This window comes from the organism of the source record quoted next, unplaced genomic scaffold, assembly GCF_019419815.1.
Source record: "Pyrus x bretschneideri cultivar Hongxiangsu unplaced genomic scaffold, Pyrus_bretschneideri_v1 Contig1, whole genome shotgun sequence".
Classification (NCBI taxonomy): domain Eukaryota; kingdom Viridiplantae; phylum Streptophyta; class Magnoliopsida; order Rosales; family Rosaceae; genus Pyrus; species Pyrus x bretschneideri.
Genome location: NW_025999390.1, coordinates 2,212,598 through 2,237,843, shown reverse-complemented (window position 1 = coordinate 2,237,843; position 25,246 = coordinate 2,212,598). Strand labels below are relative to the sequence as shown.

At 36.3% G+C, this 25,246-nt stretch overlaps 3 protein-coding genes, 1 long non-coding RNA gene and 1 other non-coding gene across 7 annotated transcripts; 2 read left to right on the top strand and 3 right to left on the bottom strand.

Moving 5' to 3' along the window:
- Positions 1 to 315: 315 nt before the first annotated feature.
- Positions 316 to 2,292, bottom strand: LOC103953715 (CBL-interacting serine/threonine-protein kinase 5). Its single transcript, XM_048578719.1, has one exon. It carries the CDS (start codon positions 1,944 to 1,946, stop codon positions 612 to 614), a length of 1,335 nt encoding a protein of 444 aa, XP_048434676.1. The 5' UTR covers positions 1,947 to 2,292; the 3' UTR covers positions 316 to 611.
- A 7,241-nt stretch (positions 2,293 to 9,533) lies between these two features.
- Positions 9,534 to 9,911, top strand: LOC125480072. The gene has a single exon (XM_048590354.1). The coding sequence runs from the start codon at positions 9,534 to 9,536 to the stop codon at positions 9,909 to 9,911; it is 378 nt and encodes a 125-aa protein (XP_048446311.1).
- A 2,426-nt stretch (positions 9,912 to 12,337) lies between these two features.
- On the top strand, positions 12,338 to 18,119 carry LOC103953704 (transcription initiation factor TFIID subunit 5). The gene is given in 20 exon segments (XM_018648992.2): positions 12,338 to 12,665; positions 13,406 to 13,487; positions 13,586 to 13,664; positions 13,799 to 13,896; positions 13,991 to 14,047; positions 14,149 to 14,236; positions 14,320 to 14,429; positions 14,791 to 14,892; positions 15,016 to 15,164; positions 15,580 to 15,690; positions 15,779 to 15,848; positions 15,928 to 15,967; positions 16,064 to 16,126; positions 16,129 to 16,224; positions 16,325 to 16,401; positions 16,566 to 16,682; positions 16,811 to 17,076; positions 17,154 to 17,249; positions 17,329 to 17,404; positions 17,492 to 18,119. Coding segments are annotated over 20 exon segments (2,022 nt in total). The 5' UTR covers positions 12,338 to 12,474; the 3' UTR covers positions 17,546 to 18,119.
- A 312-nt stretch (positions 18,120 to 18,431) lies between these two features.
- On the bottom strand, positions 18,432 to 18,515 carry TRNAL-CAA. The gene has a single exon. It is a non-coding gene; the product is annotated as a tRNA-Leu (tRNA).
- Positions 18,516 to 19,798: 1,283 nt separating this feature from the next.
- On the bottom strand, positions 19,799 to 25,102 carry LOC125474732. 3 transcript variants are annotated; one of them, XR_007256155.1, is made up of 5 exons: positions 24,052 to 25,102; positions 23,331 to 23,370; positions 23,183 to 23,209; positions 23,015 to 23,087; positions 19,799 to 20,133 (listed from the first exon to the last, which is right to left on the bottom strand). It is a non-coding gene; the product is annotated as an uncharacterized LOC125474732 (long non-coding RNA). The 3 variants fall into 3 exon arrangements; XR_007256157.1 differs by having other exon boundaries at positions 23,183 to 25,102; XR_007256156.1 differs by having other exon boundaries at positions 23,015 to 25,102.
- Positions 25,103 to 25,246: the final 144 nt, after the last annotated feature.

The following is a 25,246-nucleotide window of genomic DNA, read 5'->3' as shown; positions in this document are numbered from 1 at the left end:
AAGATGAGTCACGCAAGAATACTATGTAATTACTGTTATGATATTGAAAAAACACAAAAACAAAAGGAAGATATTCATTTATCTGTCGGTAGAAAGTTGAAAAAAAGTTCAAGAAAGTTTTATCCTAAATCAATTGATAATAAAGAACTTGGCAAACTCCAAATCTTTACAAGGTTTTTCAACTTTTCAACGTTGATGGTCCCAAAAGTCACATCTCTCCATGGCTTTTCGTTTGGCACGTCTTTCTTTGTCGATCAAAACCAAATTTGACATAAATCTGGAAACAATTAGAAGGCAGCACCTAACAGAAACAGATGCGTCAAAGGAAAAACAGCCAACAAAACCAGCTGGTTCATTGCTTGCTTGTATAAACTTGCTCATCCTATTCCTATCTGTGTTTTCAAAGTTTCAAACCCATAATACTAATTAGCATTCTAATCACAAATTAATCCTCCTATTCTTTACTAAAAACCAAAAGCAATCCAAAACAAAAGAAACAAAAAAACAAAAAACCAACTACAAAAGTGAAAACCAAAAACCCCAAAATTAGGGTCAGAATTTCCAAGATTGTTACTATTAATTCACTTTTAACATCATTAATCTTTGTTTCATCACTGTTGAAGTTGATCGCAGTCGACTTTCCCGTCACCGTCACCTTGCCATGTCCATACAATGTCTTTCAATGCTGGCCTAACATCTTCCTCACAAAACTTGGCATACTCCAAGGTATCCCCGGACGACTTTATAAACTCCACCACCGCCACCTCCGGTGCCACCGTGAACACCTCCGCGGTTACCGAAAGCCGCCCTTTTCGCCCTTCATTTGGCCCTTGCATCCTTACTTTGAAGTCCTTCACTTTCCTCACTTTAAAGCTCAGCCCCTTCGCCGCCACCTCAATCTTCGTCATGATTGCCGCGGCCGAGCACTTGGACGTGAACATCGACCCCGCCTTCCGCTTCGTCTCGAACAAATTCGACAAGTCGAACCCGGACGACATCGACGAAATAAACTCAAACGCATTGAAGAACTTCGGCGAGGACGACTTATTGCTTTCGTTTTGTACGTCGCTTTGAGCATCGGTCTCTTCGGACTTTTCGCAAACACCTTCCGGGTGTCCCAAAAACTCCTCCGGTTTCTTCATCCCCTTGCGAAACCACGGCACGCGCATGATCGCCGGAATGGTGATTCGCTTCTCCGGGTCGGAAACCAACAGCTTCGAGATCAACCGCTTCGCCTCCGTCGAAAACCACGGCGGACATTCGAACTCCGCCTTGAAAATCTTCCTGTACATCCTCATCAGATTCTCGTCCTGAAACGGCAGAAATCCAGCGAGCAAAACGAACAGCACAACTCCGCACGACCAGAGATCCGCCTTAGATCCGTCGTACCCCTTTTTCCTCAGCACCTCCGGCGCCACGTAAGCAGGGGTCCCACACTGGGTGTGCAGTAGCCCGTCGTTCCGGAGCTGCTCCGGCAGGGAGGAGAGTCCGAAGTCTGAAATCTTCAAATCCTCGTTTTCGTCGATCAACAGATTCTCCGGCTTCAAATCGCGGTGGGAAACGCCCCTGCTGTGGCAGAAATCGATGGCGGAGATTAGCTGCTGGAAGTACTTCCGTGCCTGATCCTCCTTCAGCTTCCCCTTCGCCACCTTGGTGAAGAGCTCGCCACCCTTGACGTACTCCATGACGACGAAGATCTTGGTCTTGGTCGCCATGACTTCTTTCAGCTCCACAATGTTCGGGTGGCGGACTAAACGCATCACTTCGATTTCCCGCTTGATCTGCTCCATCATCCCTTCCTTCTTCACCTGGTCCTTGCTGATCACCTTAATCGCCACGCTCTCGTTCGTCGCGATTTGTCTGCCATGGTAGACCTTCGCGAAGGTCCCCTTGCCCAGCAGCTTCCCCACCTCGTACTTCCCGAAAAGCACCGTCCTTTCCTCCATTGATGCAAAATAGTAACTTGGGAGTGCGATTAAATAAGGGATTTTGAGTTGGGTAGTTGGGATTTGGCAAATTAAACACCAAATCTATGAGAAATTATAGAAATCAAAGAGGGGATCTGAAATGGGTTTTGGTTGATTTGGGGAGTTGGGCTCATCGTGTGGTGGAATCCAAGAGAGAATGGCTGAGAAGCTGATTATAATGGATTCCATTCAAGGGGTTTAAGGCTAGAGGGAGGTTTGGATTTGGAAAAAGAAAGAGGAGAGAGAGGGGGATGAATGCCTTGACACCATTGGAGAACCTGGAATGCTCTCTTTCATACTTGGGACGCACACAGAATGAAGAAAATATCGTGGGTTTTTATACCGGGAGGGTGTGGTGAGCAAGATTACAAGTAACAAGTGGACGAGTTTTTTGGTCTCAGAAAATAACAAGCCCTAATACCTTGGGAACAATTTTTGCTCACCATTATTTATTTTGATGTTTGCTCGTCATTCTATTTATTATCGTTATATGAGTTTGAATTTCGAGATTTGTGTAGTAAATAAGCACAAATCTCAAAATTTAAATTCATCTAATGATGTTAAATAAGATGGTGAACATACATCACACTAAATAATGGTGAGTAAAAATGCACTCGATATTTTTTATTTCCATGGATTTATGTAATTCACAAGAACTCGCTCTTTAAAATTGAGGAGAAGTTATTGCCTTATTGGTGGCATTTCTTTTTGTTTAAAAGTGATCTGTTTTAGGATTGAATCTTATTGATGGTGAATTCGATACTAAATTAGACTGCATATTGTGTGGCTTAACCGAACTTCCTCTCTTTCTAGTGTAAAAATCGATCAATATAGTCCCTGAAATTGAGTGTTGCAAATCAATGTAGTCCTTCCGTCTTGCAAATCAATGTAGTCATTTCGTCACAATTCTGTCAAAAATTATGTTATGTGCTGATGTGGCACATATATGGTCTCATAAATTTAATTAAATATTATTATGTAAATTAAAAATATTTAAATAATAAAAAACAATTTTTATTTTTTATAGTTAAAAAATATATTTAATTAAATTTGTGGAATCCATTTATATGTCATATCAACACTTAACAGAATTTTTAACAGGATTGTGACGGAATGATCACATTGATTTGCGACAGTCATTTTTAAGGACTACATTGATCGATTTTCAATTTCAGAGATCATCTTAAGTGGGTCAATTTCAGAAATTATTTATGATAAAAACTCATTTCGTATTTATAATCATCCTAATATGATATGATTTGATGAATACGAAATTTTGTAAATAAGCAAAGAATTTTGAGGACAAGTTTCTTTCCAATCTTTCAGGAGTCAAGTCTTTATTTGTATAATTAACATTTCATATTTGGTTTTTTTTTCCCTCAAATTTTTTCCTTTGTTTGTTTCAGTTAGAATTTTTATTGTATTTATTTGTTGCTCTGTTTGTGGCTAGGGTTTATGCTTTGAAAGAGGATTGGCCGGTTGGGTCCATTTAATTTTCTTTCCTCAAAGTTTCCACCGATTTCTACGAGAAACAAACAAAGGAAATCGGCCGAATAATTAAATTACAAATCGCAACGCAATTGTTGTAAGGATCATTTTTCATGATTTGGTCAACATTTGGTGGATAATGTCATCAATATTTGATTAGTATACTGCACTTAATTAATTTTAATTTGTTCGAATTCCAATAGATCACAACTTAATATCAAAGTCACTACAATATATATATTGTAATCATATTAAATACTAAATATTGCTAATTTATAGCAACTTAGTACTATGGTCTAGTAGTATTCTTCTTCAAGATGTCTTAGGTTTGAATTTGCCAAAAAACGAATTTGAACTATATTATTATTAATTCATTATGAGGCCAAACCTACTATTTTCTTTAATATAGACATTCTAGTTTCTGTCAAAACAGCTTCCTTTTAAATTTCCATTTATTTTTATATTTATAGCCTTAATAAGGTCTTTATATATTAAGTAGCAAATAATAAATACAGGAGATAAATAAACTGAAGGTTAAAAAGACGTGGGAGATTCTAATTTCCTCAAAGTAACATGCAAGTAATCGAAGTCTTTCCGCGTTCATTTTCCCACCACCGCTTTAATTCTTGTACATCACTTTAGCTTTTGCATATGGGAAATATCTTTCCCAAGATTTTTATTGCTAGAAAATAACAATCATAAAAGGGATAAGGGAGGGAGACGAAATTTTTTAAATTAAATTTGTAAATTAAATAATATGGTTGTAGATGATTAAATTATTATTTAAGCGTTAATTAACATCTTATTTTCTATTGGTGACAAATTATTTGATTTAAAATTTTAGACTCTCTATCATTACTTTCATAAAATTATCAATGAAAAAAAAGCAGATTAGTAACATCATTTTTTCATAATTTTTACACAAGTATTTGTTGATTTCTTTCCTTTATGAAATTTAACGATCCAAACCGTTTATTTTTTAAAATATTATTCATAAATCATTTTTGTAAAAACTTAGACAAATCCAAAACCATTAGACATTCATTTGTACAGAATAAAATATATGAATACAGTTCTAACAAAGTAATCCTAAACCCTTAATCCATATGATTTCAAATTTGAGTAACTTTTTTATAGACATGATCTTTGAGGAAGATCTAAAAAATAGACGGTTCAAATCATTAAAATGCATTACGAAGCATATACCATAAAAACAAATGCCATAAATTATGTAAAATAGTAATGACACAGATCCGTCCTGTATTAAAAAAAAATTGATAAAATTCAAACATGTTGCTGTCGACCTAGAAAAAAACTCCCTTTGCAAGTTGTGAACGAACTGAGTTGCTCCCAAAACAGTATTTGATTAGTATCAATATCAATTAGCCATGTAAATTCTTCAATTCGGTCGAAGTGTTTGAATAACACGACCAGTAACAAGTGGAAGAGTTGACTTTTAAATAGAAATTCAAAGTTGAATTACACTATGTTTAGATGAGGGAAATAAACATGGAATTTTGGTAACAGTCATAATTTATAAATTGACAGGCATCAATTCTCTTATTTGGATTCATAAATATAGAAATTTAGAATTTCCGCATGGAAAAAAAACTTGGAATTTGGGACCTCCAAATCCCAAGTTCAAATTCCTTGTAAATAGGTGTCATTTCTCAATTTTTATGATTGAGAGTTTAAAAATAACAAATTCTGCATTTAATTCTATTGTTCTTTTAGGTTAACCAAACAAGAAAATTTACAAATTCTAGAAAATGAAATCTCGTCATTTCAATTTCCATCATTTTTAAATTCCTTATTAATCTTAAATTTCTTCACCCAAACATAATGTTAGGGTTTTCCAAATTCGAATGGTCGTATTTGGTTTTTTTTCTTCAGATTGAAAAGTCTCCCACAAGTGGTAGACAGGATCGCACAGATTTAATGCCTAACCAAAAGTTAAATCCTCTTGCCCTGGGATTAAAGTAAGTGAAAAGTAGGGTTTGATACTCTCTAACGCAAATATAAGAAACCTTGCATGAGAAAACGCTCCCTAATTCAAGTAACAAAAAACACTTTAGGAACGAGATCTCGATTTACGGATGTGAAAGAGTCCACAATCAGTTAGGTATTTTGGATGAAAGGTTGAGATGTCGAATTTCTTCATTGATACGTCAATATAATTAGCGTATAAGAAAGCATAATTCATCTAAAATCCTCAGGCTTCAACCTAATCAAGAAAAAAGAGTTTCACGTACAAATTGCAACAAAATTTTCAAAGTACAACAATTTTTTAGGATTACATCAAAAATCTTATCCGATGGTTCCTCAAACGAAGTGCTATTTACCTACTTCATGTTTTCTTGTCAAGAAAATTAGCTCACGTACATTTTTCGAGTTCGAAGTTTTTGTACTCATTTTGTTTGTGATCTCTTTGTGGTCTCTATCATCAACTAACACGTGTTAATAAATTTAATCATTCTTAATTTTGTTGTCATAAGGGTAATGCTAGGAAGACCAAATTTTTTAAACTAGATTTTCAAACCAAATGATGTAGTTGTAGATGATTGAATTATTAACTAAGTACCGTTTAACGTGCTTATTTTTTTTATTGGTGACACATAATTTGGTTTAAAAATTTGATATCCCTAGCATTATCCTTGTTACAAACTTAACAAGGATCAATTAATGATAAAAGTCATAGAGAAATTACACAAAATAAAAAAAATGAAAAAACGATTGCAAAAGATTTAAACTCAAATGTTTCTTCTTTTGCTTAATAAAATAGGACACAGAGACGAGCATATTGGAGAAAAAGATTCTATAGACAAGCTTGAGTGGAAATTTAATATATTTCATCATTCTTGCGACCGCCCAATGGGTTTGCTATTTCTTGATCATGTTTGTGTAGCTGCATAGCATCATCTTCCATTTATAAACATATTTAAATCACAATTATTATGCATCTTAATTAATCCAACGGCTACAAAATTCTGCCAAGAAAGTAAGAGCTTCTGGAGACCACACGATCATCTTGAATTATTAACCTATGGCCCCTTGAAGCAATATAATGACCTTCTGGTCCCATAAACCAGACAAGTACCATGCTTAATCACATGTCGATTGAAAGAAACAATATTTGCAACAGAACCTCTTCTTAAGTGATGCATAACCTTATTTAATTAAAGCAGCTACATAAAAAGTTAATCAATTATCTCTTCTTTTCGTACACAAAATAAACATTTTAATTGCATATTTTGCAAGTATTGCCTATAAAAATTTCATAATAATATTTGTATATTTTTCTTATATTATGTACTTTTTTTTAGTATATTATGTACTTTTGCAAAAGAATTATATCATGCATGTGGACGGACTAATAATTAAACCTTAATTTGGGCTTATAAAAATTAATAATACAACAAGGACGCATGCAAGAGCCAAAATACCGTTGGGGTTGGTCCAGTGGAATATTGCATATATACGTAATTAAATTTAATTTATTTGATAAACCTAACATTAAACTATTTAGTGACGTTGATTTAGGTACAACCTTTTTATTATTGGTTGGTTATTATTCGGAGGTTCTATTCATTTTAGGACATGGTAAGTTTAGGGTTTAGCATGTTAAGTATTATGTGACTTGAAGGAACCACTTACGCGCATGAATTTTGGAATCATATGTGTGCATGGACGGAGCTAATGAAGATGCTCTCACTCAAGTAATTCAATATTAAGTTGCAGATTGCAGTTATATACATACACTTGTTATTATCAAGCATTCCTCCATATCAAATATAATATGAGCAAAAGTGTTATTGTTCTATTATTCAAACAGAAAAATCCATCTACTACCTCTCATATATTAATACTTTTTTCTTTACTTTGCCATTTTTCATTACAACACTGAACTTTTTGTACCGTTGAACATTGAAATTGTGGTATATCATCATTTAAATTATTCCCATTATCATATAGGGTATAGGTCATACAAAAAGTTTTGTTAGCTCGTTTTCGGTGCCCCATTAAAAAAAGTTTATAGCCCCGTCCCTGTATATGTGTCCGTTATAAATGTCTAATCCTTTTGCACTGTACTTATGTTAACCAAGTCGAATCAAGAGAAACAGGTCGGTTTCGAAGTTGGCTCAAGCGGAGAGAGAGAGATTAATGAGATAATATGTTTCAAATTAGGATTAGTCTTCAAATAATTGGACTTAAGAAATTGAACATGACTTTTGAAACCATTAATTGCGTATGTGCAACAATTTATTCTCGTGAAGGAATGTTTAATGTTTAATGGATATTGTATATAAATAATAAGAGATCTATTATTGGCACTTCAAAAATTTCATTTGACATTCCTCACAAGTGTATTTTTCTTTCTAAAAATAAAAAATTTCAAATGTTAAATGAGAATTTTAAAATGCTAATAAAAATTCTCAATAATAATGTAATCAGATTATTAAACGACACCGATGCATGTATGTAGACTGTGTTGGCCCCTTCCAGCTTGAGAAAATTCAACTGTGTAGAGTGTCCAATTATTGATTACGTCCTCACTCACGAGAAATTATACACACATACACAAACTTAACCCAATGACAACCCTAACACACACTGCACAGCTTGTGGGCGAAGGCGACTTTAGGGCACATTTGGTGAAGAGGATATGATTGAATTTTTGTATTTATTGATCGACTAGATTAGTTTTGTACTCGAAGTAGACCCATCCATGATGATCACCACGTGGACATTATGGGCAGTTGGGTAATTTAATTGTACAAGGGTGGAAATGACAGCATATGGAGTGGAAATTAAGTGCATTTAGGTATTTTCACTGTTGGTGAAACAATTGTTTACTGGGTTTTAGAGTAAGAAATTATTATTAGAACTCCAAAAATCTCATTCTACACTCCTCACAAATGTATTTTTTTTTCTAATTAAAGAAAGTTTGGAGTGCCAAATAAGATTTTTGAAATTTTAATAACAATTCTTTTTAGTATAGATAATATGTTGGGTTTTGTGTTCACTATTTGGTGTAGACTTGCTCAATAAGATTATATTAGATTCAAAACTAAATTGGCGTAACGGAAAAAGAAAGGTGTGATCCACCCATTCACCACCATTCACAACGCCCTTTCACCTGCCCAGGATGGTGCACATGACGGACTTGACAATGTCGCTGCTTGCGACGACGCCAAATCCAACGATGGTGCTCTTGAAAACCTGACAATGGCGCTCGTGACCCATTCCTATAGTTGTACGACCCATAGAGAAAGAGATGACGATGACGACATAGAGATGAGAGGAAAATGGTAAATGGAAAATGAGGAAGCATTAAGGATTCGTAACCCATGTCCACCGAGGCCATCTCCAACCGATGGCTGGCCAGATGGTTCGTTTTATCCCTTTGGCCCTCCAAGATTCTTCAAGATTTAATATTTTAATGAACATTATAGGGCCATATTTGCCTCAGTCTCCAACTGAGGGCCAGAGGGCTCATTTTAGCCCTGCCACAAAAAACCGTCTCCAACCGAGGGCCAAAGGGTCATACGGCTAAACATAATTTATTATTTAATAACTACAACTTAAATTCAAATCCAACGGCTAAGTGATGTCAGCTAGCTGTTGGTAGCTGACATCATGTTGACGTCAGCTAGCCGTTGGATTTGAATTTTTCTTTTGTTATAAATAGGGTGGATATTGGACTATAATTCACACAACTTTGAATTCAATCTATTTCAATTCAAGTTTGCAATGAATTCCAACTTTGGATCATTTTCGGATTCCAACTGGGGGTCCTCATCCAATTCCAAATTGGAAGTAAAATGGGCGCAAATGAGATAAGAAGATGAGGAGTGTGATGAAGAAGTACAAGTAAGGCGCAACAAACAAAACATGGCAGCAGCCATGGCTGCGGCCATAGTGTGTCAGCCAACTGAAGAACAACCTCAATAGGGTGGCTCTATTACTGGTCGCTCTTACAAACGACGAAACAGAGCGATGTCGCATGCCAATCTGATGAACAACTACTTTAACCCCAACTCGGTGTACACAGAAGAGGATTTCAGACGTTGTTTCTAGATGAGGCGTCATGTATTCGAGCATTTACTTCGTGATGTCCAGCAAGTCAATCCATACTTTCGACAGAAGATGGACAGAGCAGGCTACCCTGGTTTCTCACCTCATCAGAAGGTTACTGTTGCACTTCGAATGATGGCCTATGGCTCCCCAGCTGATTCAATGGATGAAACCCATAGTATGTCTGAGTCTACATGCCTTGATACTTTTCAACAATTATGTGACACAATTGTTCAGGTTCACAAAGACGAGTACCTCTGCGAGCCAAATCAAGAAGATTTGAATCGGCTCATTCGCAAAACTGAAGACCGTAGGTTTCCGGGCATGACAGGGTTATTAGACTGCATGCATTGGGATTGGAAGAACTGTCCCACCGGATAGCAATGAGGCTTTAGCGGAAGGTAAAGAAAGCCAACTGTTGTGTTAGAGGTGGTTGCCTCATATAACACATGGATTTGACATGCTTTCTTTAGAGTCCCTGGATCCCAAAATGACATTACAGTTCTTGGGCGTTCACCCCTCTTCAATAACTTGACGGAAGGTAAAGCACCTCAACTTTACTACTATATCAACAACCGTCAATATAATATGGGGTATTACTTGGCAGATGACATCTACCCAAAATGGGCGACACTTGTCCAAGCATTTCCAAACCCTATGAATGACGCAGAAAAGTTGTTTACCTTACACCAAGAGGCATACCGGAAATATGCTGAGAGAGCTTTCGGTATTCTACAAGCACGGTGGAAGATTATTAGCGAATCGGCAAGAGGGTGGAGTCGAGAAAACTTGGACTCCATCATAATGTCTTGCATCATATTACACAATATGATAGTGGAGGATAAGCGAGATGAGTATATTGATTGAGAGTCCGATGACGACCAAGAAGATCTAAATAGGTCAAGAAGGGCTCGTGCAAAAATATATGATGGGCCTAATTTGCCTTTCAATCTAAGAACTGGTAGTATCTCTATAAATAAGTACATGAGGCTATAGAATGATATGTTCTCGTGCCACAAACAAGTGCCTACAACATGATCTTGTTGCACATCTTTGGGCCAAAAGAAGCATGGAGTAAGCGTTTAAGTTTCATGTTATTAAATATTTTTTAAAATGTTGTTTAAGTTTCATGTTGTTAAATGTTTTTTTTTATGTTGTATAATTTGTATGTTGGTTAATGTTATTTCATATTGTTTAATGTTGTTTCATGTTACTTAATTTAATTCAATGTTGTATAATGGCTTAGGAAGTTATAGAAAAAAAAATATAATTTAAAAAAAATATGAAACAAATTTTGTGAAATAGAAGTTATAGGATAAAAATAGAATTTAAAAAAAAATAAAGCAACTATGTGAACTAGAAGTTATAGGAAAAAATGGAATTTAAAAAAAAAAATGAAACAAATTTTGTAAAATAAAAGTTATAGGAAAAAATAGAATTTAAAAAAAAAAATAAAAATAGAAGTTATAGGAAAAATTTTGTAAATAAAAAATAATAATAAAACTATAAAAAAAAAAATTTAAATACAACGGTTAGCTGAAGTCAGCTCTCTGATTCTAGAGCCCTTTGGCTTAGTCCTCGGTTGGAGACGGTTTTCGGGCTATATTCGGCCCTCTAGCCCTCTGGACCCTTCGGTTGGAGATGGCCTAACGGGTTAAGAATCCTGTGTTATTCTAGATTTGGATCCAAAATAAAAATCTAAATTGTGATGCTCTTTAAACGTATCAAAGAATGATCTTGGACTCAAGTCCATTTAAAGATCCATAACATATCTCATCCAACCTACCAAAAGAGCCTATGTTTTTCATCATCTTACCAAAGGGTGGCAAACAAAGCTACAATGAGATATTGTGCGTCTCTTTGTTCTCATGGCAGAGTGAGCGACAAGTGGTGGAATTTTGATAGAAACGAAATTGTCTAGCGATGTTCAAATCTAACTGTTGCTTATCTAGATAAGGGGAACTTGGTGTCTAAATGTTTAGGAGGAAATGATACTGTCTTGTACATGAAATGACGACTCACTTTACTTTTTGACAAACCATAGTATGATCTACTCTAATTATCTAAGAATGAGGGTTTAAACCCAAAACACAATTTAAGACACAATTAGTTGAATACAAAAATTTACTTTGACACTCCACCACTTGCAAAGGTACTAAAAACTCTAGTTCTCATTCGTCAATGTGTCACAATCCTAATTCACAAAAACAAGGCCCAAACCAATTTAGTATAAAAAACAGTTCCAAGTTTGGGCCAACTAATTGAAAATAGAGTAAATTATAGCTATGGTCCCTTAATTTTAACTCAATTGGAACAATGGTCTATTCAACCAAAATCTCATTACCATTGGTCCCTCAACTCATCAAAACAAGCAGCTATGGTTTCTCAACTAAAAATTTATTACTATTGGTCCCTCAACTTTAATTCAACTGGAGAAATGGTCCATTAACTTTAACCCAATCGTAGCAATGACCCTTCCAACATAACTCGTTTTGACAAAAATTTTGATGTAGCTGACGAAAATGACCATAATTACACACTTTGATGAGTTGAGAGAACCTACTTGTATAAATGATCATTCTAACATAACTTATTTTGACAAAATTTTGACGAAATTGATGAAAAAAGCCTATAGCTACACATTTTGATAAGTTAAGGGACCAATAGTAATGAATTTTTAATTGAGAGATCATTACTCCAATTTGATTAGAATCGAAGGATCATTGCTACAATTTACTCTTAAAAATAACAAGTACGTTTGGAGCCCAAAATTCCGAACGACTTCGGATAGTTGATTCCAAGTTTGTGGGTCCCCTGACCCAACGATTACAAAGACCGGGAATTTGAAGGCCAGGACGAGACAAGAGGGACTGAATCGCTGAGGGGTATTCCGTTCACAGTTTCGAACAGAGAGAAACAGCGACTGCAAAAAGCGGTGGCGGAGATGGCCGAGGCGGTGGACGAGGAGAGCGTGCGGAAGTTCGTGGCGGCTTACTTGACGAAGAAAGGCTTCAAGCAGACGGAGAACGCTTTTCAAGACGAACTAAACAAGAATAACAACAGCTCTTCGTCCCCGATCTCTTTCAATTCCAAATTGGACCCCGACGTCTCCAAGCACATCCTATCATTCTCTCAGTACTATCTCTCTCGTTCTTCTCGCACTTCCATTTGATATTTGTTGTTGATTTTTGGGTTATAATGGTTATACGTGATACATGCGGGGTTTAGCTGTAGTTTTTATTTGAACTTAGAAGCTGAGGTTTTAGTATTACTCAGTGGAATTTTGATTGGTGTTTTAGTGGGGCAAATTTCGGACTTTGGCATTAATAGAATTGGGAATTTCAGAGAGCGAAGTACTAGTTTCCAGTAGGTTTAAAGCATTGCCGACATGAGTTCAGCACGAAGGTCTCCGGATTTTGTGAAAATTTGGGTGCCTTAAGTCCACTAATTTCTGTATGGAAACCGTACGGTGGAATTTCGATTGGTGTTTTAGTGGGGTGAAGTTCGGACTTTAGGCATGACTAGAATTGAGATTGTTGTAGAGCTGAGAACTAATCCCAGTAGGATAAAGGCATCACCGAGAAGAGTTCACTACTAAGGATTCCGGCTATTATGAAAAATTAGGTATATTGGGTTCAATGATTAACTGTATGGGAATTATACAAAAAAGAAAATTAGAGTTTGGAAGTCGGATCATTATATGATTGATTAAGCACACGGCTTCAATGTCAGTGTTTCTAAGACGATGGGAAAAGCTGAAATAGGAGCATTCGATTTACGTGGACATGTAAATGCTTATGTTTCTGTTTGTTCATTCTAGTGTTTTTGGTTTGAGGTTTCTTTTAATTATTTAGTTGGCATTATTTGTTTTACAGATATGAGGAAGGTCCAGCACAGTACCAAGATGCATATGCCAAGTTGAGGTCGTGGACTTACAGTTCACTAGATTTGTACAGGGTAACTTACCTTTATGTGTTAATTTGTCTATGGATTTTACTTCTTATATTTTAATGTTTTATATTTTCCGCATACTTAAAACAACCTTATTTATGCAGCATGAGTTGCTTCGTGTTCTCTATCCAGTATTTATTCATTGTTTCATGGATCTGGTTGCTAAAGGTCATATTCAAGAAGGTATATCTCTTACTTCTTGTCATGTCTTGTTAGATTTATGTGATTGTCGTTGATTTCTTACTCTCTTGAGGCTTAAACTTCTGGTGTAATTACTGTTCAATGAGTGAACACCTGTCCTTTGTTCATATTACCAGCTCGGACATTTTTCAACAGCTTCCGTGAAAACCACGAAATGATGCACCAACGAGATCTACAGAAGTTGGAAGGCGTTCTTTCTCCCTCTCATTTGGAGGTGTTAACTTCTGGAACATTCTCAGTATTGCATTTTAGATTTATGATTACATCAGCACCTTAAGAAAGTTTCTCATGTTTCTGTTGTTACTCAGGAGATGGAATTCGCTCATTCTCTTAGGCAGAGAAAAGTCAACATAAAGATATGCCAGGTAATATTCTGGTTCTTCTTTTAGTTGTTTTTGTAGGCTGTGTATATAACCATATATATAAATAGTTGAACAGCATATTTTTGGGTCAATTATCTTTCCAGTACTCGTATGAGCTTCTGCTGCAGTTTCTACACAAGTCGCAGTCTGCCACAGTGCTTGGGATTATCAATGAGCATATTAACTTCCAAGGTATATTGGTTTGATGTCTGGTTGAAGGTGTGATATGCTACATAACAATATGTTCATATCTAATGTTTTAATTGGTTTTGTAGTTTCTCCTGGACAACCCAGCTCAATTTTTGATGATGCTGAGGCTGTAACACTTACCGGAAGTAGCCTGGATTCAGCCAATCAGATAAACCAGAAGGAAATACATTGGGGGGTGAGTCAAGAATGCTGACTATATAGTGTGTATGTCAAACTGGTTCTTGTGCGTATTTGAATTTCTCTGATGAAAATGAATAAACTTCTTTTAGAAGCTGCATGAAGATTTTTCAAGAATTTTTAATAGTACTCATTTTGTTGCATATTGAAAGTATCTGCCTGCTATTAGAAAGGTAAAGTTTCTTTTGCTTTTGCATTTTCGATTAACATGTTACCCAAAGCTGCTGCTTTATATTTTAATAATCACTTAAAATATGTTTATTGAAATAACTGGTAAGTTTTTTGACCAAACGTGCATAAAACATGCTGACTCATTTGCAGTTTCCTGAATTTCTGTGCAATCATATATTTTGTTGCAGTTGCTCGAAGATTCCTTGGAAGAACGCTTGGACAAGGCTGAGGCCTTAGACTCTGAAAAGGCAGAAGGAGAAAGCAAAGAAGGGGACAGGAATGAGAATAAGGTGCAAATATACTTTGAAATCCTGTAACAACTTCACAGCTTCAGAGTACAATTTTTTGAAGTAATGTGCTTGTAACTATTGGCTGGTATATCATTGACTTTTGTCAATCTGTTTTTTGTTCAGAAAAAATTAAGTGAAGGAGCTAAACAGGGGGCTTCGAACAAAAAGTTGAAAAAGGACAAGGCTGCTGGTGCAGCGAAAAGCGCACGCCCTGAGGCAACCCCTGTAACTGCAGTACCAAGAGTCAAACCAGAGCTTACTTTGCCAGTAATGTAGTTTCTGGAATCCAACCCCCTCCCTTCTCCTCCTTTTCTTTTGACTTTGGATGTAGGTAATGGTAGAACTGTACGTTTAGATGAAATATAATATTGGTTCCAATTTGTTTAAATGAGTCTTGTTAAACTAGAAGTCAGTAAAGTTGGGATCAATGTACATAGCTTGAGTTTTATGAGTATTTTCAGTTCCATGCAAAGCTACTACATATATCAAAAGGAAGTTGATTTGTCAGCTACCAGTATGTGAGGTGTTGATTGACAGAGAGTAATTTTCAGCGTGGGCTCATTGGATAATATTTTGTTAAGTGAAGCCTTCGCTGCATGTTTGTTCAGCGTCTTGGTATAGGAAGTTGTTAGTCCATGCTTAAGATCAAATGCAGGTTGCTTACTAATCTTTTGTTGATTCCTTCAGTCCCACAGAGGTTGAACAGTCTATTCTTGAAGACTTGTGAAACCGTGTGCAATTGAGTAGTGCTGCGCTGCCATCTGTCAGCTTTTATACATTCATCAGCACGCACAATGGGTAATTCCCTTAACTCTCTTTGTCTCTGACCAACACTGGGTTCCATTTTCTACTCCATTACTCATCTTTTTGTTCAACAATTTTCCAGGATAAACTGTTCGTCTATATCCCATGATGGATCCATGGTTGCTGGTAGATTTTCAGACTCGTCGCTGAAGGTTTCATCTTATCTTATTACTTTCTTCTTGTGCATATTGCTCTTCAAGTGTGAGCTAATGTTGAAGCATTCTTTGACAGGTATGGGATATGGCAAAGATTGGGCAACAAAGCCTTGATTGTAAGTTCCAAATTTCAGTTTTTGTGTGACGATTTTTTTTACCTGTTCTTGAAATATGCAAATGTGCAAGTATATTGAACTATGCTTGTGCAGCAGCTTTGCAGGTTGAGAATGGTACCACCACTTCAAGTGAACAAGTTCTGTCAAATGGTGGGAAAAACCATATACTTTGTTTCAGGGTCATTCAGGGCCAGTTTATTCAGCTACTTTCAATCCCCTTGGGGATTTTATACTTTCCTCTTCAGCAGACTCAACTGGTATGTTGTCCTTAGCTGTTCTATATCTCTCTCTCCCCCATCCTTCCCCTCTCTTGTACCAATAAACTAGTTGGTAAGAAACTCCCTCGCTATGGTGCAGTTCGGTTGTGGAGCACAAAACTAAATGCAAATCTTGTTTGCTACAAGGGTCATAATTACCCAGTATGGGATGTTCGGGTATATCTGGTCGAACTTGACATAACCACAGTCCGCTCACATTTTCTAGCAACAGATTTTAAATCTTGATTTCTGGTCACATGGGATGTATTTTCTTACTTCTGTCTCCACTTCAATACCTCTTTTAATTCTACGCTAATGGTATAGGTGTTCTTCTTATGCAGTTTAGCCCTGTAGGTCATTATTTTGCCAGTGCTTCCCATGATCGAACAGCAAGGATATGGTCTATGGACAGAATGCAGCCTTTGAGGTTAATGGCCGGACACTTATCTGATGTTGATGTCAGTAACTCTCACTTTATGTCCGCATCTGTATTTTGTAAAACTGAAGCGTTCAGTTTTTTATTGAATTACTGCCTTGTGCCATAATCCATCCAACAAAAATTCTGATGTGTTGCATTTTTTTTTAGTGTGTGCAATGGCATGTCAACTGCAACTACATTGCCACTGGTTCGAGTGACAAAACAGTTCGATTGTGGGATGTACAGACTGGAGAGTGTGTCCGAATATTTATTGGTCACAGGAGTATGGTTTTGTCTCTGGCAATGTCACCTGACGGCCATTACATGGCTTCTGGTGATGAAGATGGAGCAATCATGATGTGGGACCTTTCAAGTGGCCGCTGCGTTACATTTTTGACGGGTCACACCTCATGTGTATGGACACTTGATTTCAGGTGGATCATCTTTTCTTTCTCATACCATAATATTCCGTGTGTAGAAAACTGTCTTAGTATGATTTATGATATGTCAGTGGGGACGGTTCGCTTCTTGCTTCTGGATCTGCCGATTGCACTGTAAAACTATGGGACGTAACTGCAAGTACAAAGTTGCCAAGAACTGAAGAAAAGTGAGTTCCTCAGTTCCTCTCTCTTTCTTATGCGTTTCTGTAAACAAAGTGATTTCACTAACATTATGGTTTTGATCAGCAAAAGCGGAAATACCAGCAGATTGAGATAATTGAAGACTTTGCCGACGAAGTCTACTCCTGTCCATTCGTTACGGGTAAATGTACAAATTGTAAATAACAGTAACTTATCTCTACTCAATAATTATGAAGAGTTGATAATTCATTTAATGTTTATGATGCAGTTTTCTCGAAGAAACCTTCTATTTGCTTCCGGGGTTCTCTCAAAAACTGTATAAATCACTCCCTTTAGGCTTGATCTAACTCGAGGAAAGGTATTGTAGCTTGCTGTACAAGACGTCGGCCTTTCTCCTCCCTCTTCGGTCTTGTGACCTGCCCGTCCAACGCTCCTCTGTGCCACATTCGGTAAGGCACCTTGCTTGTCATGACACAATGACAGATTTTGTAACAGTTAAATGGTGTCCTTTATTGTCCCTGGATACATTTTGCATAAAGTTCAGTTTTGTTCAATCCCTTCCGGACAAATGGCTCCGAGTATATGGAGCTTTTCTCTGCTGCGAACAACACACGTGCTCAAGTGTGCATGGTATCTTGGAAATCAAATCCTGGCCTTCCACTTCGAAGGCCCTAAGATGAACAGATGTGATGAGCGTTAAACCCGCATGCGCAACCCATGCGCAGCGCGCCACGCTCAGGGGAGAAATTCTGGAGTAAATGATGACAGAAAACCCTTGACGTCGCACTCTTATCAGGTCTCTTAAGTAGGGTTTTCATGGCTTCAACGGTTCTTTGTTGTACAAGAAACAATTTCTATTTGTGTTTTTAACCCAGCAGTCAGAATGTTCATGGTAATTCAGAATCTCCCAACCTCAAGCCAAACAAGATATTTTGAAATTTGAATGGGATTGTGAGATTACGATCAAATTCTTTTTTCCGCAAGAGAGAGAATAAGAGAAGGATACGTTTATTTAACAAAAATGGAAGTGCAACGTATGAGTATCACTCACATTTTTTACGTTTAGTAACACACAAGGAAAGAAAAATTGAGTCCGATATATGGTATGATTTTCCATTCATCATTTTGCCGAATAATTAAACATGAAGACTCGTTATCGTAAAAATAAAGGAAAATATGAGAAAAAGGGAAAAAAATGTGAAAAGAAATGTCAGAAGTGGGATTTGAACCCACGCCCTCGTTAGAGGACCAGAACTTGAGTCTGGCGCCTTAGACCACTCGGCCATCCTGACTACACCATATCAATTGTTATCATACGTTATTTTTAATATATTGTTGTATTAACGTGAACGACTAGCACTAATCCATCACATTAAAGTTTGGTGGACTGGATGACATTGAACCTTATGGATATGATTGAATTGGCATAAACTTGTAACCCATTTATAAGGATAAGTTGGATAACTCACTCTATTTCGAATTCATAATCCATCATGTCCAGTCCATCTCACATTTTGACACAGCAAACAATGAATTAGACTCAACTCAATTTTAATTAATCACAACCTATCCCATTCAACCCACCAAACAAGGCCTAAAGCTATAGCCGTTGTGCTGATAATTGTACTATATGTAGCTAATTTTTGACGTTCGTTGAACTTTTCACATGTAGCTATTTGGACACTCGTCGAACTTTTCACATGTATGTCCTTAATAATATTAAATTGTAAAGTAAAATACTTCAAACTCAATAGTGTAAGGAAGAAACCCCAATTGACTTGCTAATGGGTGAAAGATTATTGCTAATTGAGAGAGGAGGAGGAGAGTTTTAAACTATTGCTATAATTTCGAGGAGGGGGAGTTTCAATCATGGGTTACACATGTGGAAAACTCAATGCTTGTTCATTAAAATATTAGACCACATACAAACGTTTTACATATAATTTTTAGTAAAATACTTTAATTCTCCGTGAGAAGTAGATGAATAATTGATCTAATACTAATACCTTCCTAGGGTAAAACTTGAACTCGAATTTCTAACTGTGAATAACAGTAAAAGGACGGTACTTGGGCATAGTAAAATATGCACTCAAGGAACAGTTCTTTTGGGACCATGAAATGTCACTTTTTCTGACCAAAAATAAAACCCAACAACAGCGATAGATGCAGTACTTGTGCATAAAGTCGATCGATTGATCAGTACAAGCAGAAGGACATAACACATAATTAAGCTCATAATTTTGGAGAAAGGACAGGAATTTTGATATTTTCCCACCCCAATATAATCAATAACGTCCATTGAATAGCATACGTAAACCAGCTGGTCGGAGCGAAACAATCTCAAACGGAGTTCCTGAATTAATCTTAATTCTTAAACCTGAAGCCCTGCACCGGCAGTTTGAATACTGATATTCGGACGAAGGAAGAAGTGAAGAGAACCGTTTTCGAAGAGGAGAAAATAAGTAGTAGCCATATACTCAGCAAAGGCAAATTTCTACATACTATACTTTTCCTTGCTTCTAATAATTTGAAAAACCATCTCCATAATTTATTTCTTCAGAAATATAAAAGAACATATGATACAGTACTTTTCCATTAAATCTTGTAAAAAAGGCATTTATCAATAAATAATAATGAATATTGCAGAGAGGATGAACTACATATGAAGAAGGTGGGTTCCAAAAATCTGGGAAAGCATTTCTGGTCGAACTCCACGCTCTCAAAACCTACGGAAAGTGGCAAATACAGATCCCCCACTCGAATAAAAAAAAGGGGGATTCCATTATCGCGGAAATATCCCACCATTCATTGTGGAGGAGAATAGCTTAAGCTCTGAAGCGCCATGTGCGGATGATGAACTCAAAGCCAGATGTGATATATTATATATTGTGGTGATGAATCAATAGTATCCTGCAATATTTTCACAACAATTTGGATTATATATGTGTATATATCAGCTCCTGATCAAAACCTCAGCAAAAACCCCGACACAAAATAACAAGCAATCATCAAAGAAACAGTCTTAGCTACCAGGGGGAATTATATACGACTATATATAGACCAGAAGCAGGCCTTAATCTCATAAGTGATTCCAAAGCTTCCCTTCCATATATATAGCTATAAGCATATTTCACGCCAACTCCCCGGATGTATAGTTGACCTAAGAAAACAACCAAACTTACTGATTGGCGTTATGATCTTGAAACGAATTCATATCATCTGGACTGAGATTCGCCAATTGATTCAGAAATAAGCAAAGAAATTCTTGGGCTTATAACAAAGCTTCTTCTCATTAAAACTAAATCTACAACTGAAGGCAGACTATATGCGTGCGTGTGTGTGCGTGTGTGTGTGTGTGTACACTTTCCTGAATGACATAATTAAGCCTTTAGTATTTACACTTTAACAGTCTAAACCAACACAGCTATAGTTAAACAGACACCACATCAGTATATATTATATTGATATGGCATAAGGCTATCTAATGCCCTCCCTCAATCTCATACTAGGACTCTCTATCATGAGACTGTTTCGAAGATATAAGTACCGAGGAGAATGCAGTATTTTTGTCATGATGTATGCAAGTTGTTCAGAGCAAGAATTGTGATGAGCTTGAAGATCTTGACACCGAACTCTTTCATGAACAAAATGCACATCAATCTCCATGTGTTTAGTATGACTATGGAACAATGTGACTTAAAAAATAGATGGGTTCAAATATTGACCATTGTGACTTAAAAAAATATGAACAATATTTAACATTTTCTAATCAATCAATCAATCAATAATTCATCAACTCCCGAGTAAGGAATTAATAAAAAAGAGATTTTAGCATTGACATACAATAAGGACTAGGTTTAAATTTTTATCAAGGGTTTAAAATTTTATCAAGCTATAATTTTAAAATCCTTTAACCACAATCATTTAGTAACATTAGCACAATATGCACTTCAGGAAAAATCATATATAGAAGTTATATACTTTTGTATAAAATGAATATGATAACGACCAACTTAGACTTATTTCAAGGACATAATGGAGTACACATTCTTTCATATAGTTCACCTAAATGAACAATGACCTCAGCACAAGAAAAATCAATCAAAATATCATCAACTGAGTAGTCAAATTAGAAATATCCATACTATATTTTCAATAGTGTGCAAATCAATTATTTAACAGATATATTACTCATTCCAAATCCACCAATTTGCACTGGTTGAATTGCTCCCTATGAAGAGTGAAGCACTAGTCACGAAATACTTTAATGTTTCTAACAATAATTAATGAATTTTAAAAAGATATAGATAATCATCAACACCTCATACCCACACAACAAACAACCAAATAGAACAAAATAGATCAGAAATGAGCATAATCTCTTAATCTTTTCTAGGTATGTGGAGCTTTCCTTTTTGTTTACTTGGTGAGGTTGCTGAAAAACGACCCCCAAGCTTTCACTGCCGCTTTTCACAATCAGTAAGTGCTGATGGAACGCTTCAACAGAATAGTCCATACCCAGAAGATGAAGTGGTCACCCCAGACAATGTACATGGAGGTTGTAAATCCCAGCGCATGCAGTACTACAAAGTTCCAACCCCCAAGCTTGGACCTTGATGATAGTATCATGTGATTGGTGTAGTAAGACAATTAGTGCACAAAGAACACAACAAACCAGCCCAATATGAAGCGAAGCCAAACAACTTTTTCTATTTTGTTTGTACTTTGGAAATATAAGGCTGAAGCCATCTTTAACTGGCATACCAATCACAAGATAAAAAGAGGGAAATGATTTCCACACTCCCTTATAATTCTCTCCCCTCCACTCCTCTCTTTGTTCCTAGCCGTTTGAAAAAATCAGAGAAGAAAATGGGAGTACATAAATCATTTCCCATGAAGAGATTATCTGATCTCCTCCGCTTCCTAAAATTGGAAATATCCATACTCGGTAAGTTTCTGAATTTTACTGATCAACAATTTGTAATTGACAACCTAAGTATACATTGTAAAAACCCTCTTACCTTCAAAAGGGTATTATTCCAGCCAGAAATGTCAAAAAAATGCTTATGTTGCTCGGTTTAGTGAATCTGGACCACAAAACGTAATAAAAAAAACAATATGCAGATCTATACGTACATTCTCCTAACATGAGAATCTTATAAATTCCATCAAAAGCCTAACATGCAGCATCTCGCATGCACATGCAAGTTAGTTAAATCCACACCATTTTGACATATAATTTCCATGCGTATTTGCTGGAATCAATCTGTTGACTCATGCCTTCATAACATTGACGAAGTGGACTGAAGAACGGGATGTGGCTGGTGTTTGGTAATAACCGTAGAAATTCTGTCAAATAATATTTTGTTCATATGGCCACACGAAGTCAACATACTAGATACTTGGCAAACCAAATGCAATATATATTAACTTACTGGAACGTCGACAGAAAAATAAAAAAGAATGACCACAAAGTCTACATTCTATAAATACATGAAAAAGTAATCACAAAACAATTTGCTAAACAAACGTCATGACAAATATACAACAAACATTAACATAAAATTAACTAAGTAATGGTTACCATTTTATATTCGTGTCACCGGTACAATTATCTAGTCACTAAATACAAGAACTAATACAATTTTGGGCATCATTCATAGTTAAGCCACTAAAACAGGCTTAAATTCTGTAGCAACGTCAAACTCAAAGTGAACTTCATGCAATAAGGAATACATGACATGTAATTCTAAAATTAAAATGAGATTAATCCATGCTTAAAATAACTTACCAGTGTATCCCAGTCATTATTGTTTGGGAACAGCCTCTTCCAGTTTGTGGACATAGATATGGAACAAATTTTACTGCGAGATATAAACACAGATCGAAATTATTCATGTTACTGTGGTATGCATACAGATTAATAAGGCCATCGGGTATTTGGGTTAGAAATACTTACCAGCGGCCTCTAATTAGAGAAACAACTCTGAAAATAAAATCCAAATAAATATATGTCATAGATCACACATATAGAGATATATACATAAATTTGGTGCAAGAAATGAACCACCAAATTGATTTTGATCATTGGGAAAGCAAATTCAAACCTGTTTAACAAGCTGTCATCTGATGAAACTTGAAAGATAGCTGTATACACATGCCCAAAAGAAAAAAAAAAGAAGAAAAAACTTACAACTTGACAATGGACTGTTATATCAATCCATAAGGCTAACCTGCATAATTAAAACTAGAGATAAACAGATAACAAAACCATACTCATTTTATCTTAGATCATCACATTAAATCACAATAGAATTATAAGAAATATGTGCATTCACAATAGAATTTTAAAAGCAAAATCTAGACCAAAAACTAGTTATTAGGAAAAACATTTGTAACCAGTAGTACGAACACGAAGCAAAGCAACCATATTCAGGCTACTAAATAGGGTTCTGCAGAAACCCATTTATTAAACAAAATACAAGAAAGGTCCAAAAAGAACCAGTTTTCAAGTTAGCATCGCATGCGTAAGAATTAAAAAAGGATCAAAATTACCAATTCTCGGACTAGATCAGGGTTTCAAGATGATGAGTGAGGAAGGGAGGGAAGGAAAGGGAGGACCATACTATAGAGATAGAGCGAGAATAATGGTCCCATGATATGCTATATGCTTGATAACCTGGTTTTTGCCGCTAATTTCGCACAGTAAACAGGTATATGTACCTTCTCATATATAAAACAATATCAAAAGTAACGCTCTCAAGGTAATAGTTTCAGCTGCTTAGATAACATAAAAACAATTGATACAATATGCATATAATCACTTACCGATTTCAAAGGAGTAACAGGAGCATGCTCTCTTAGCTAGGCCAGGCTTAGGGGTTCAGTTTCTTTGAAGTTTGAATCCCCCTTGAGCAGTTAATTAAGCACCATAAATAAAACATTTTGAGAGAGAGAAGAGAACTGGTGAAACAAATTAAAGAGAGAGACGAGAAGAAGGGAGGGGGTGTGAAGGAAGAAATGAAAAAATTAATATTAATCCGGCAGTGGAAATGGGGAAGCTGACAGAAAGAGACATGAGCACGCAAAAGCAATGGCATACGCTTTATGGCAAGTGCCTCTGTGTGCTCACTCTCTTCTGTCAATTTCTACCCTAAGTCCCAACCAGATTAAATTTCTAAACACAAGAATATATAACTACCCAATACTGAATTTTTGATAATTAATAAGAAAAAAAAGATTGGGAAGAAAGTAGAACTTGAAAGAGAGAGATAAATAAAAAGATCGGTACAAATGAGTCAGATCTGAGAACCCAGAAGGAGAGAAGAAAAGCCCAAATAAGGAAAGATACCAAAATGCCGGAATAATCAACGAATAATAATCTTTTGGTGCGAAGGAAATTTAGGGTTTTGTTCAATGACAAAAAGTAAATAAAAGAGAAGAAAAAATGAAAACAACCACCACAAACCCCAATACGAAAAGAAGCTGTACTGCTACTACTACTGCTGCTATCTGCTACCCTTTCTTTCTCTCTCTGTGTGTCTCTGTGTTTCTGTATGTCTCTCTCTTCATTGACTCTCATATTTATGATCTTATCTCCTCCTTGCCTTTCTCTTTTTCTCTCTCTATCATGCAGAAAGGGACGTACAGTTGTCGGTAACACGTAGCCAGAGAAGGAGCCTGAGTGAATCCACAGTGCGGGAGGCGAACCCCGGAACGGCCAAATAAGGAAAGTCCTCATGACTTGATGTTTGAGAGAGAGACAGAGAGAGTACTCTTTTGAAGCTTTGAGGTGGGAGGAGAGGAAGAGACAGGGATATGTGTTGATTGGTTTTTTGGGAAGACAAATAAAGCTTTTTCGGGAAAAAGAAAAACGAAGTCTGAGACTAAACCTAAAGATTAACCAAGAGACTGAGACGACCCCTGATTAGTATTCTCTATGTGTGTGGTGTGTTGAGATGTACAACTGGTTGGCTGAGATTGTTTGAGGGTAACGTGTAGTGTTCTTTAGTCTTTACAACAC